Raw genomic sequence first — 12884 nt, forward strand, 5'->3', positions numbered from 1 at the left:
TATCATTTCCATGGCAACCCAACAGGATCAGATAACTCTATTCTCTAAGAGAATATGCTTTCTTCTTTTAGAAGAACCATAGTCTCCTATACAGTTAAAAATCCTAATCTACCAGAGTATAAAATCTAGGAATACAGAAGACAATAGGACTTTTACAAAGAGATATAAAGTGGTTTTTACAAAGCAGCTTCATTATTATTATTATACTATGTGGTATTTACAATAATTTGATGCTAAGAGAGTAAATCACTAAAAAAATTTTTTTTACATTTACTTATTATTGAGAGACAGAGAGCATGAACAGGGGAGGGGCAGAGAGAGAAGGAGACACAGAATCTGAAGCAGGCTCCAGGCTCTGAGCAAGCTGTCAGCGCAGAGGCTGACACGGGGCCTGAACCCACGAACCGTGAGATCATGACTTGAGCTGAAGTCGGATGCTCAACTGACTGAGGCGCCGCAAGAGTAAATCATTTTAGACTAACTTACCAATGGCCTTTGTATAATGCCTTGCACCAAGCAGAAGTTCTGGAGCCCGATACCAAAAAGTCACAACTACTGGATCCAAATCTGCTAGTGGTTTTAGAGGAGAATTGAATAATCTGGCAAAACCCATGTCAGCTGAAAAATGAAATAAATTAAAATAACACTCAGTTTGGCATGCTACTAGAACCATGCATGGTTGATGACAATAGCCACTAACTTTATAAGGCAATTCTTTTCTTCCCTTTTCAACCAGGGGTCTGTACCAGGCACCAGATCCCTCCTTCTGAGTAGATATTATTATTGTACCTATTCTACTGATAAAGAAACTGAGGCTTAATGATATTTTGACTTGCCCAAGCCCACTGAGCTAGTAAATACAGTCATAAATAGAATCCAGTCTGACTTTGGTTCCCTGGCTTTCAGAGACATAATATTCTTAAATGTTTTTTTAGTTTTACTTTGTTTTTGCCATTTATTTATTTTTGAGAGATAGAGACAGAGCACGAGCAGGGGAGGGGCAGAGAGATAGAGAGGGAGACACAGAATCCGAAGCAGGCTCCAGGCTCTGAGCTGTCAGCACAGAGCCTGATGTAGGACTCACATTTACAAACTGTGAGATCATGACCTCAGGCAAAGTTGGACACTTAATGGACTGAGCCACCCAGGCGCCCCTCTCCAAGGTTGTTTTAAATGGAAATAGTCTAAAAGTTTCCATTATTAATTATAACCTCTGGACACCTATGCATCTAAACACTGACCACATCTGAATGTGGGATGAGCTGGAATTGGCTCATGGATGCATGAGAGCTGGTTTTACGCATTTCTTCCATGAAATCATGTGGCTGACTTGAAATTGGCTATCATGGGAATATTGACATCATGTAAAACAACAAATGCTAAAAATTGGGGCTTTTGTCCCTCCAGAGAGCTACTGTTGTATAATTACCAGCACATCACATACACATTTCCAAGAAAATGTATATAATATGTAAGCGATAATTTGTTATAATTTGTTATAACTAGGATTTAACAAAGGTCTATATCAAAGCTAACTGATTTAAATATTGAGGTGTGCACAAGTAGTAAAAAGAATATTTATTACTATAATAAGTTCTTGGGTGTCTGGCTGGCTCAGTGGGTAGAGCATGCGACTCTTGATCTTGGGGTGTGAATTTGGTCCCCATGCTGGGTGTAGAGATTACTTAAAGATAAAATTTTTAAAAATCTACCATATAATAAGTTCTAGAAATGAATTTTCTGAAGATAATAAATAACAAATACCTTCTATCAAGTACTTCAGAATTTACAGATAGTTTTCACATATATCATGTATACACACTTCATCTAATCCTCATAAGAATGTTGGTTTAATAGTATTTTGTTCCCCACGTCTGAGATGAAGAATCTAAAGTCCAAAGCAGTTAAGGGACTTTCCCAAGGTCACAGGGATAGGAGTAAAAATGCCAGTATTCAAACAAACTATGTTATAATTTAGCAGCTATATTCTTAATCATTGATCCGACATCCAATAGATTATATATATGATAACACATGTCACAAAGGTCAAATCACAAGAATGAAAAACCTCTGCAATTTGAAATATATAATATACACAGTATATTTTAACTGTATAAGGGGTCCCAAAAACTATCTAATAGTACATTAAGGTTTCAACTATAGAAACCCATTTAATCTAAAACTAACATGCCATAACATACATTAAAATTTTAATTTACAGTGATTTTGTTTCTTTAGAATTTGAATATTTCACAAGGCTTTCTGAGAATGCTTTGGAGAACACAGGTCATAAAAAATAAAGCTATCCAAGGAAGCCTGTGCTGATGCCTGTTCTTTCCCAACTACATTTCCCTCATCGCAAAGACATTCAGAACCATTCCACCAAAGCACCGCTTTATGTATGTAATAGATGCTGACTGTTGCTGATGGCAAAGTAATGTGATGCAGCGTTGTTTCACCCATGGAAAAGTATGTTACTTTTTAAGTAAAAGCTAAAGCCAGTATTTGTCCCTTTATTCCCTACCTTCTTAATTTTATGGAAGCCTCATCTCTTCACTGTCAGATGAAGTCACGTCCAAAGGAAACAATAAACATTCTTAAAAATAATTCCTGTCTATTGTTTGAACTTTAAAGGAGTTTCAAACCATTTCTCAAATAATCACCAATGTAGACAAAAGGTAACTAATCTAAACATTACAACAGTTGTTTTCCTAAAATTAGGTATGAGTGAAACCGTTCCATTCAACAGACTGCAGTGATGAAATTCTGGTGTGAGTGCTGAGAGACAGTATCACCCGATGAAGGAAAGCCAGAAACCACGGTGTCTGCCACCAAGAAACTGAGGTGAAGGTGAGGCAACAAAATACATAGAGTAGATTAAAAAAGGGGAAGTGCTGTAAGACTAAAGGCAAGATATGATCGGCCTCTACTGGACTCTTAAGTCTTGTGAGGGGCATGTATCTCCTTCTTGGCTTTATGTGGAACACTGGTAAACATTTGTAGAAGTGGACAAAACTAAATGTGGAACTTGAGCTGGATTCTCAAGGGTAAATCATGGAACAGTAAAGAGGATAGCAAGCATTTCAGATAAGGCCTGAAGGCTTTATTTTTTTTCTTTAATTTTTTTAAATCTTTACTTTTGAGAGAGAGAGAGAGAGAGACAGAATGCAAGTAGGGAAGGAACAGAGAGAGAGGAAGACACAGAATCAGAAGCAGGCTCCAGGCTCTGAGCTCAAAGCTCAGATGCGGGGCTTGAACCCACAAACTGTGAGTTCATGACCTGGGCTGAAGTCTGACACTTAACAGACTGAACCACCCAGGCACCCCAGGCCTGAAGTATTTAGGTTGCTGGGGCGGGGGAGGCTTAGGCACAGGGAAGGGCATGATGCATTTCCTTTTTACTGTGTTTTTCTTTTCACTCAAAAAAGGACTGTATTAAAATGTTAAGCACAGGCATCAGAGCATTACTAAGTTTTAAAAAGTAATGAGCTACTAAAACAAAAATTAAAAGTAATTTAATCAACTAGATTGTTTTCTATACTGCTGGTATTACTTCTTGCTTATTTTTAATCCTGATTGTATTCCTAATGTTGGATAGAATTACAATCCTAAAACTCTGAACAGTGGGGTAACCAACTGGCCTGGCTAGAATACAGAATTTTGACTTAGGAGCACTAGAGATATCTAGGAGGAGTAAGAGGAAGTAGAGGAGTAGACGGGATGACTGGTACAAACGAGGGAGAATGCAAGATGATGATGATGAATTTGGTTTGAAGCAATGGAGCAGACACTGCCAGCAGTACGTCGAAATTAAGGTAAACATTTCGGCTATGGTGAGAGAAGAGAATCCAAGACTCCGATCTTAGAATGCTTTTTATAGAACCCAAGATTAAAAACAAATTTTTTTTAATCTTGATTTTTGAGAGAGAGAGACACAGAGTGTGAGTTGGGGAGAGAGAGAGAGAGAGAGAGAGAGAAAGAGAGAGAGACAGAATCTGAAGCAGGCTCCAGGCTCTAAGCTGTCAGCACAGAGTCCAATGCGGGGCTTGAACCCACGAACCATGGGATCATGACCTGAGCCGAAGTCAGATGCTTAACTGACTGAGCCACCCAGGTGCCCCAGAATCCAAGATGTTAAGGCCACACTCATCAATTCCTTAAGGAAGTAATTGCAGAGGGAGGCCACGCCCCAAGCAGGTGCCTGGGGGTCTTGCAACAAAAGGTTAATAGGAGTAAAAGCCAATAATAAAATGCAGAAGTAAGAGGAAAAGTGCTGAGTAGAAAAACACAATTATGTGATGTCACGTAGTCCAAGGGAAAAGACAGTCTCAAGGCCACATGGGTCAGAAGAACTATTAAGGCAACAAAAGAAAGCCGTGACTAAATACAGGCCACTAGATATGATGAGACAGAGGTCATTAAGTGACCTTTTTGGAGAGTAGTTTCGATAGAGGGACAGAATTAGAGGACAGATTAGGGTGAATGGGACCAGTGGGTGAACATTGTATGTTCTAGAAGTAGAGGAACAAGGGGAAAAATTGAACAAATAGTAAAAAAGAATGGATATGAGAAGATTTATTTTAGAATTGGGAGGAGGCTTATGAAGGTTTAAAGGGGAAGCAGAGTGTGGAGACACTGCAGTGTGAGAGTTTAAGCACAAGGGGAAGCTAGTTAGAAGTTGGGGTGTGGGCACATAGGTAGGACTCAGGAGGGGAAAGTCCCTCTTTCGCTGAGACCATTTCAGAGACAGTGCTGTGCTGACGAAAAGCGGTCAGTGAGGGTGCAGCAGACAGCTTTGTTATTGTTGGGCAGCAACGTTTGTAGGGAAAGAGACTCTGGACTTGGAATTCACATCCTCCCGTGAGAGGCTGAGTAAGCTGCAACCTCTCTAAAGCCAGTTCTCCTTCTCCAGAACATCCACCTTGGTTGTGTAATGTAAGTGAGGTAGTATATGAAAGCATTTAGGACACTGGGCAGTAAGCTGTCTCTTCCATGGTCTCTCACAGGGAGGGACCGTCCTTCACTACCCTTTCCGTTTCACCAATGCCTAGCGAAAAGTAGGTCCTCAAATGCCTACAAGAAAAAGAGTGTGAGCGTGAAACAAACAAGTGAGGAGTGGTGGAGAGGGGTGGGGAGGGAAGAAGTGGGGAAGGGGGAGGGGAAGGAGAGCAGCTACTTGGCTCTTAGTGACCATCAACATTTTTTATGACTCGGAATCTCGGTAAACTTAGTGTAAAGGTTGGGAAAAAAAAGGAAGTTGGCTTAAAACCAACCAACCAAGGAGCACGATCGTGCATAGTAGGACAGAGTGGATGTGCAATAGGTCAAGTTAGCACAGTTTGGCATCGCCCCTAGCATGACATATCCTAACAGCAAAGAAAGCAGGTTGATGAAACAAAATTTATTTTAAAATCCTTCTAAAAATCATTGAACACTTAATAAATGCAATTTCTATTATCAAAAAATTAGAATAAAGCATTTCTTCAGCTCATTTTCTTCCCAAATATGTCATAGGTATAAATGATGCCAAATTTCTTCTAGGACAATCTTCAGGGTTGCAAAGGGAATCTTAATAAAAGGGAAGGACTCCTGTGGGGGCCTTAATCTAAGACCACCATTTAAGAGAGTTTATAAACATGTATATTCATTTGGAAAAAATATGCTGGTCGCTGGCACAGGCATGCAGGGGGCGGGGGGAACCGTATGTGGGAAGATGCGCGTGTGTTAGGTCAGGTGGGAGGGATCGCATCCAGGGATCCAGGGAAAGAACAGTGGTGAAGCTGAGCCAAAAGCAAGACTTAGAAGATGAGGTTTAGGGTTGCTATGCAGGACAGCAATCACGTGCGTGGGGACTATTTGGGAATGCAGTTCTTGTGGGCTTGCTGGCCGCACCTTAGAACATAGAACCTTATTTGGGGACTAACCCTGAGGAGTTTTATAAACTATCTATCTATACCTCCAGACATACTTTCTAAAAGCATGATGAGGAAGTCATTGTAAATAAGAATCTTAGAAAGGGGAAACCATCATTGCAGTCACTTCAATTCCTTAATAAGTTATTTGAGAAATAATTACCTACCTATTTTGACTCTCCCCCTTTCAGGACCTTCTCCCATTACTAGGATATTTGCTGGTTTCTAGGAATAAAAATAGAGCATTCAAATTACTACGTTTATTCTTTTGACATGCTCTAAAATGGAGAAAAGTTCTTAAAATATAAATATATCACTTCTGTATTTTCATCAAAACCATAATATAATATAAGTATCCTCTATATAGTTAAAGCATTTGACATACTTGAAGTTAGCACTAACCTTCTATAAACAACTTTGCTTTGAAAACATCTTATTTTCAAAATTATACAAATAATTACAAAGAAGTTGAAGATATCATTTCTATTTACCCCACAGAAGTCACAAGTTATATATTTCTTAAAAACCTGCACATTTTCTAAACTGTCCATTTGCTATCCACAAGAAAGAGTTTTTGTGGTTGAAAAATGTTTTGTAAAATTTCAAACCACAGTATAATTACCTTCATTTAAATGAATTGAGTATTCCTTGCTACATATTTCTAAACTATAGGAAAACATGATAAACATTCAACAGACTCTATTTATATCCATATGCATTTTCAGCTATAGTTCATGCAAAGGTGAGAAATTCCAAATATAATTTCAAGATGTAGGAATATAAAAACCAAGGCTAATACAGAACTGTATAAAGAAAAGAACAGACCGCAAATGAATCCACTGCTTTTAAGTCATCCTCATTTGTAGATATTTGGAAACAGAGAACTATGGAAATAGTCTTTTGGGCAAGTCAGTCTCCTCTGTAAACTATTAAAAGAGAAATTTTCTGATTCATTTATTCAATCAATGAACATATTTTTAGCATCTTAGGGACAAAAATCATACTGACAATTAAGAGGAAAACAAGCACATGATAAATTAAATCCCTAGCCTCCAGATGCTCATTATAGAAGTAGAAGGAAAGAACAGAAGCTTTGTATAATATTAGAAGCTAATGCTGTGTGTGCGTTACAGAGAGGACTGACGTCTTGGGTTAGAGGTTAAACCACATTACTTCTAGATTCCTTCCAATTTGCTGGCTCTTTTTTAAGTTTCAGTGAAAACAATAAGCACTGAAAAAAAAAGTTCAAAGGAGGAAGTGATTAACTAGTGTTTCCGCTGTTGAGGGAAATGTTCATTGGAGGTGAGGGCAAGGGTGGTATCCATTATCCAGATCCTGAAAAATGCACAGGAACTGGCATGGCAGGGCTGAAGAAGAACAAGGGCAACGCAGGAGGTGAAAAGGCTATGAACAAGGTAGGCTTAGGAGACGGTAACCTGGACAGAACTCTGGACAGAAACCAGAGGACGCACACTGGGGGTAGAAAATGAACCTACACTCTGGAGAGTATTAAATGTCATGTGAAGTAATCTGATCTTTAAATGGCAGGCTGTGAGATCACAGAAGAGGGGGAGCGATCAGAACGAGGTGCGAGATAATATCGGCTTTGTCCAAGGCCTTCTCAGCTGAAATGGAGAGGGAGGTATGGAGCTGAGTAACATTTTAAAGAAGAAAATAACAGGACTTTTTGACTAGTTGAAGTCAGAAGACTAAGACAAAGGGTGATACAAATTTCAGCAAGGTTTTGAGTTTTTGTAACTAAAAGAATGATGGTGCCTTTATTACGGAACAGTTATGAGAGGTACTGGTTGGGGGGGTGCGGACAACGTGAGATTCCCAAGTCATACTAGTCAGAAGAGTGGATATCGGAAGATGGAGATTTGAAAGTTATTGTCACTGGAGCATGATGACTAAGGAAGACATGAGACAAAATCAGCAGAAAGAGAAAATAGTATCAGACAAAACCCAGACCTTCAAGATTCAATTCTGACAATGATTTATCAAAGATCCAGGATAGATAAAACACTGCACTGCAGACTTTCAGGAAATAAAGTGAAATAAAACATGAAGCTGGAGACTTCAAAGAGCTTAAAAATCTAATAAGGAAACACTAACAAACTGCATTTTAGAATACAAGACAGGTTACAAAAAGTATCAAAACAGCAAAATAAAATGTCAGGAATGAAGGATTCTTCCTACTGAAGATCAGAATAGACTTTGGAAGGAGAAGACTTTGGATGAATGCAAGGATGACTCAGATTTTGATGGGCATAAATGAAAGAATGACTTTTCAGGCTCTGAGAACTCTGTAAGTAAGGGCACGGTCAAAATAGAGACATGGCTTACTGGGAGAACTTGCATCGGAGCACAGGATGCTCAGTGTAGACATAAGACTGGAAACTATGTTGGGAACGAAATGCCACTTTAAAGAAACTGGAATTGATTCTATAGGCTAAGCCAAGACAGGACAGTAAGATAATCAGACCTATATATACGAAAAAACTGGTAGCAATGTGAAAGGTGAATTGGAAAGGGTGGTTGGACCAGAAAGCAGAGACAGAGACAACAGGGAAAACTAAGGGCACCCTAAACTGTGACAATGGTCAGGGGGGAACATATAAGAGCATTTTAAGGTAAAAGTTCAAGACTTGGGATTGCTTTTTTATATCACCCTCTCGAGACACCCTCCACAGTCATGCATTCAACAAATATTGATTAAGCATAGTCTACGTATCAGGCTAGATGCTAGAGATATAGTGGTAAAAATCCATTCAGGAAAAATCCTTGCCCTCATGAAGCTAACATTCTAGTGGGAATAGAAGGGCAATAAATAAACAAGTGTACAATATATCATATATTGGGGGGAGAAACAAGGAGAATACAAGAGATTCTGCCATCTGATATTACGGCTGACTAGGTGCGGTAGGGGAACCTGTCATTACAGAACCATGTGCTGCATAAGACACCTCCCTTGAAGGACTCCCTGATATCCCAAGCGCCGGCCCAAATAATGTATCCTTATGGCTAGAGAGTAACGGAAAGCCAGGATGGGCCTGAGGGCCAATACCAACAACACTTCGATGAGGATACTGAACCTTGGGCCACCAGCAAAGTAAGAAAACTGAGCCTGCAACCCAAAGTCAGCCAAGACTCTCAAGGGGACTAAAATAAATCTAGATGCCACCAGTAGAAGCAAAAGGAAACTCTCTCAGGAGGAAAAACTTCCTCATGTAGGCCTAAGGACTAAAACAAAACTATTTCCTGCTACAAGCAGATTATTTCCATTTTGAATTAGAAACAAAATCCATTTCTATACTATTTAGAAGAGATCCACCTAAGCACAAGGGCCATAAAACCTGAAATAAAAGGCAATTAAAAGTTATTTCAGGCAAACTGCTAAGAGCTAGATCAACCTTTAGTGAGACAAAATAGCTTTTAAGATAAAAGCATTATTAGGAATAGAGATGGTCACTATATAATGATACAAGGTTCAACTCACCAGCAAGAGGCAACATTCCTAAACTTGCCACGTTCTTGAAATATATATAAAGCAAAAATTGATACAACCTCAGGGAGGGAAGAAGACGATAATTTTAAGATACAGACTATCCAAAAGACACAGTTAACAAGGTTCATCTAGTGGGCATATACACATACACAACTTTTTACTCAAGAATTAGAGAATACACATTTTTCTCAAAGACACATGAAACGTTTGCAAATGTTGATCATATACCACCAAATCTCAAGAAATTTCAAGGAATTGTTATCAAACAGGCTATGTTCTATGTTCTCTGACCACAATGCAATTAAGTCAAAAGTCAATCACAAAAGTATAAATTTAAAACTTCATATATTTGGCAATTTAAAAATACTTTTATTGTGGGGGCGTGTGGGTGGCTCAGTTGGTTAAGCATCCAATTTTGGCTCAGATCATGATTTCAGGGTTACGAGTTTGAGCCCCACGTTGGGCTCTGTGCTGACAGCTCAGAGCCTTGAGCCTGCTTCGGACTGTGTCTCCCTCTCTCTCTGCCCCTCCTCCACTTGTGCTCTCTTTCCCTCTCTCTAAAAAATAAATAAATAAAATTAAAAAAAAAAACCTTCTATTGTGTGTCAACAATACTTCAATTTAAAAAAAAAGAAAGGAAAAGAATCAAGGCAGTCACATTAAGTTAGACTGGTGAGCACTGTACTCTTCATAGCCATGACCCCATAGGATAGACAGTGCAACTTAATTAAGAATATTCCTTGATGGAAGAGTAAAACATATTAATTAAATATAAAACCTTGAGTGTACATATTTTTTAATACTCTGGTAAAATGAGATGTATACATAAAGCATTTCTTTTGCACTATGAAGCCAACAGTTGTTTATAAGAAAAAGGAGCTGTGCAGTTGTATGCTGACTAGTTGTTTCTCACTAAATGTTTTTATTTTGTTAAATATAGTTATATTTCTTAAATATTTATTAATTATTTTATTAAAATTATTTTAATATTTATTTTAGAAAGAGATAGAGTGTGCGTGGTGGTGGTGGTGAGGGAACAGAGAGAGAGAAAGGGAGACACAGAATCCAAAGCAGGCTCCAGGCTCTGAGCTGTCAGCACAGAGCCCAGTGCAGGCCTCAAACTCACGAACTAGGAGATCATGACCTGAGCTGAAGTCAGATGCTTAACCAACTGAGTCACCCAGGTGCCCCTTAAGGTTTTATTTTTAAGTAATCTCTACACCCAATGTAGGGTTCAGGCTCACAACCCCGGGTTCAAGAGTCACATGCTCTACCGAGGAAGCCAACCAGGTGCCCCAATAGTTATTTTTAGTAAAATATATTATTTCGTTAATATGAAAAAAAATTCCTCTAAATCACTCAGAGGTAAAAGGAGAATCTATGAAGAATTTTAAAATACTCAGAAATGAATTAATGTAAGTATCACCTATCAAACCTGTGAAATGCAGCTAATGCAGTATTTATAAAGGAAATTTATAAAAGCCTTAAATATTTATGTTAGGGAAAAAGGCTGAAAATAATTATGTATCCAAGCTAAGGCAGGGTGGGGGCGAGGGGGAGCTCAAGAAAATAAACGAAAAGAAACTAGAAGTAAAAAGATAAGGGTAAGGGCAGAAGTCTATGAATGAGACAGGATTTAGGAAGCCCCCAGGACCACCACTGCAAGAGGACAGAAGGTGCAAATAAACATTACAAATTACAAGGAGGATCATAAACACAGGGCTGATGAAGGTTAGAAAGATAAAAGAACCCCACAAAGTACCTTATACTGATTATTTTATACATGTATACAAAATAGACAAAGTCAAGAAAATATAATCTACAAATTGACTGAAGATGAATTAGGAAATCTTAAGAAACCAGCAAGTGCTAAATAAATTGAAACTATATTTAAAAATCTCCTTACCAAGAAAACACTGGACCCCAAATGACCACAGAAGCAAGTTCTTCAAATTTTCAATGAACAGATTATTCAATCTTATTCAAACATTTGCAGAGAATAGAAAAAGAGGGAATGCTCCCAACAGTTTTGGAAGGCCAGTATATCTTGGTAGCAGAAACAAAGTATGAAACAGAAAAAACTTTCAGGCCAACCTCACTAATGAGTATAGATGCAAAAATATTAAACAAAATATTATTAACCCAAATACATTAACAGGAATGCCAGGAGGGCTTCACATGAGAAAACCTATATAAATCCTTCAACATATTAGCATATTAAAAAAGAAAAATGATATAATTATCTCAACAGAGGCTAAAAAAAGCAGTTAATAAAACTTAACATCTATTCATGATAAAATCTTTCAGCAAGTTAGACTAGAAAATTATATTCCACCTGATAATGGGTATGTATCAAAAACTAAGAAGTAACATTGGAAGGATTGCCTTTAAAATTGGGAAGAATGCAGGGATATCGACCATTACCACTTTAAAAAAAATTTTTTTTAATGTTTTTTATTTTATTTTTTGAGAGACAGAGAGACAGAGTGTGAGCACGGGAGGGTCAGAGAGAGAGGGAGACACAGAATCCGAAATAGGCTCCAGGCTCTGAGCTAGTTGTCAGCACAGAGCCCGACACGGGGCTCGAACCCACAAACCGTGAGATCATGACCTGAACTGAAGCCAGACACTCAACCAACTGAGCCACCCAGGCGCCTCTACCACTTCTAAAATCAACACTGCACTATAAGTCTAGTGCTATAAAATAGTAATTAACGGGATATGGATTGGAAAGGCAGGAACAAAATTACTGTTATTTGCAAATGATAGAATTACTTACATAAAAAAACAAAGTATTTACAGAAAAATTATTAGCAATAGTAAGAAAGATTAGTAGGATGTTTGGCTAATTGAATAATATGAAAAAGTCAACTCTATCTTTATACATCACCAAAAGAAAAAAAGGGTAGGGAATAAAGTTTTTCAAAGGCAGCATTTCTATAGCAATAAAAAAAAAACCAATAAGATACCTAAAAATAAATATGCTAAAGGATGTAAAAAATTCTTAACAGAAAATCGTGAGACTTTATCTCAAATGACATTAATAACTCTCAAATGAATTAAGAAGTCATGTTTATAGATAAGAGTACTCTATATAGTAAAGACATAAATTCTCTCCATACTTATCTGTAAATCCAAGGAATCTGGCTCAAAACATGACATCAAGATTTATTTTATTATTTTTTAAAGTTTATTTTAAGAGCAAGAGAGAGAGCAAGAAGGGGGTGGGGTAGAGAAAGAGGGAGGGAGAGAAAATCCCAAGCAGGCTCAATGAGGGGCTCGAGAGCATGACCTGAGCCAAAATTAAAAGCAGGACGCTTAACCAACTGAGCCACCCAGGTGCCCCCAAATTTATTTTAAGGCCATAGTAATTAAGATAGTATGATACTGGTACAGAAACAGACAAGTGATCAGTGCAATAGAACGGAGAGCACAGTGGAATTAGGATGCTGTGAGAAGACTAG

At 38.1% G+C, this 12884-nt stretch overlaps 1 protein-coding gene across 3 annotated transcripts in view; it reads right to left on the reverse strand.

Moving 5' to 3' along the window:
• Positions 1-12884, reverse strand: part of CDK19 (cyclin dependent kinase 19) — a 180559-nt gene that overhangs the window by 28885 nt on the left and 138790 nt on the right. For all 3 annotated transcript variants that reach the window (XM_029944497.1, XM_029944498.1, XM_029944499.1), the window contains 2 exons: positions 6080-6137; positions 487-618 (listed from right to left, as the gene is read on the reverse strand). In XM_029944497.1, coding sequence (XP_029800357.1) covers positions 487-618; positions 6080-6137 — 190 coding nt within the window. The remainder of the gene's footprint in view (positions 1-486; positions 619-6079; positions 6138-12884) is intronic.

The sequence above is a fragment of the Suricata suricatta genome, chromosome 7 (genome assembly GCF_006229205.1).
Source record: "Suricata suricatta isolate VVHF042 chromosome 7, meerkat_22Aug2017_6uvM2_HiC, whole genome shotgun sequence".
In the NCBI taxonomy this organism is placed as follows: domain Eukaryota; kingdom Metazoa; phylum Chordata; class Mammalia; order Carnivora; family Herpestidae; genus Suricata; species Suricata suricatta.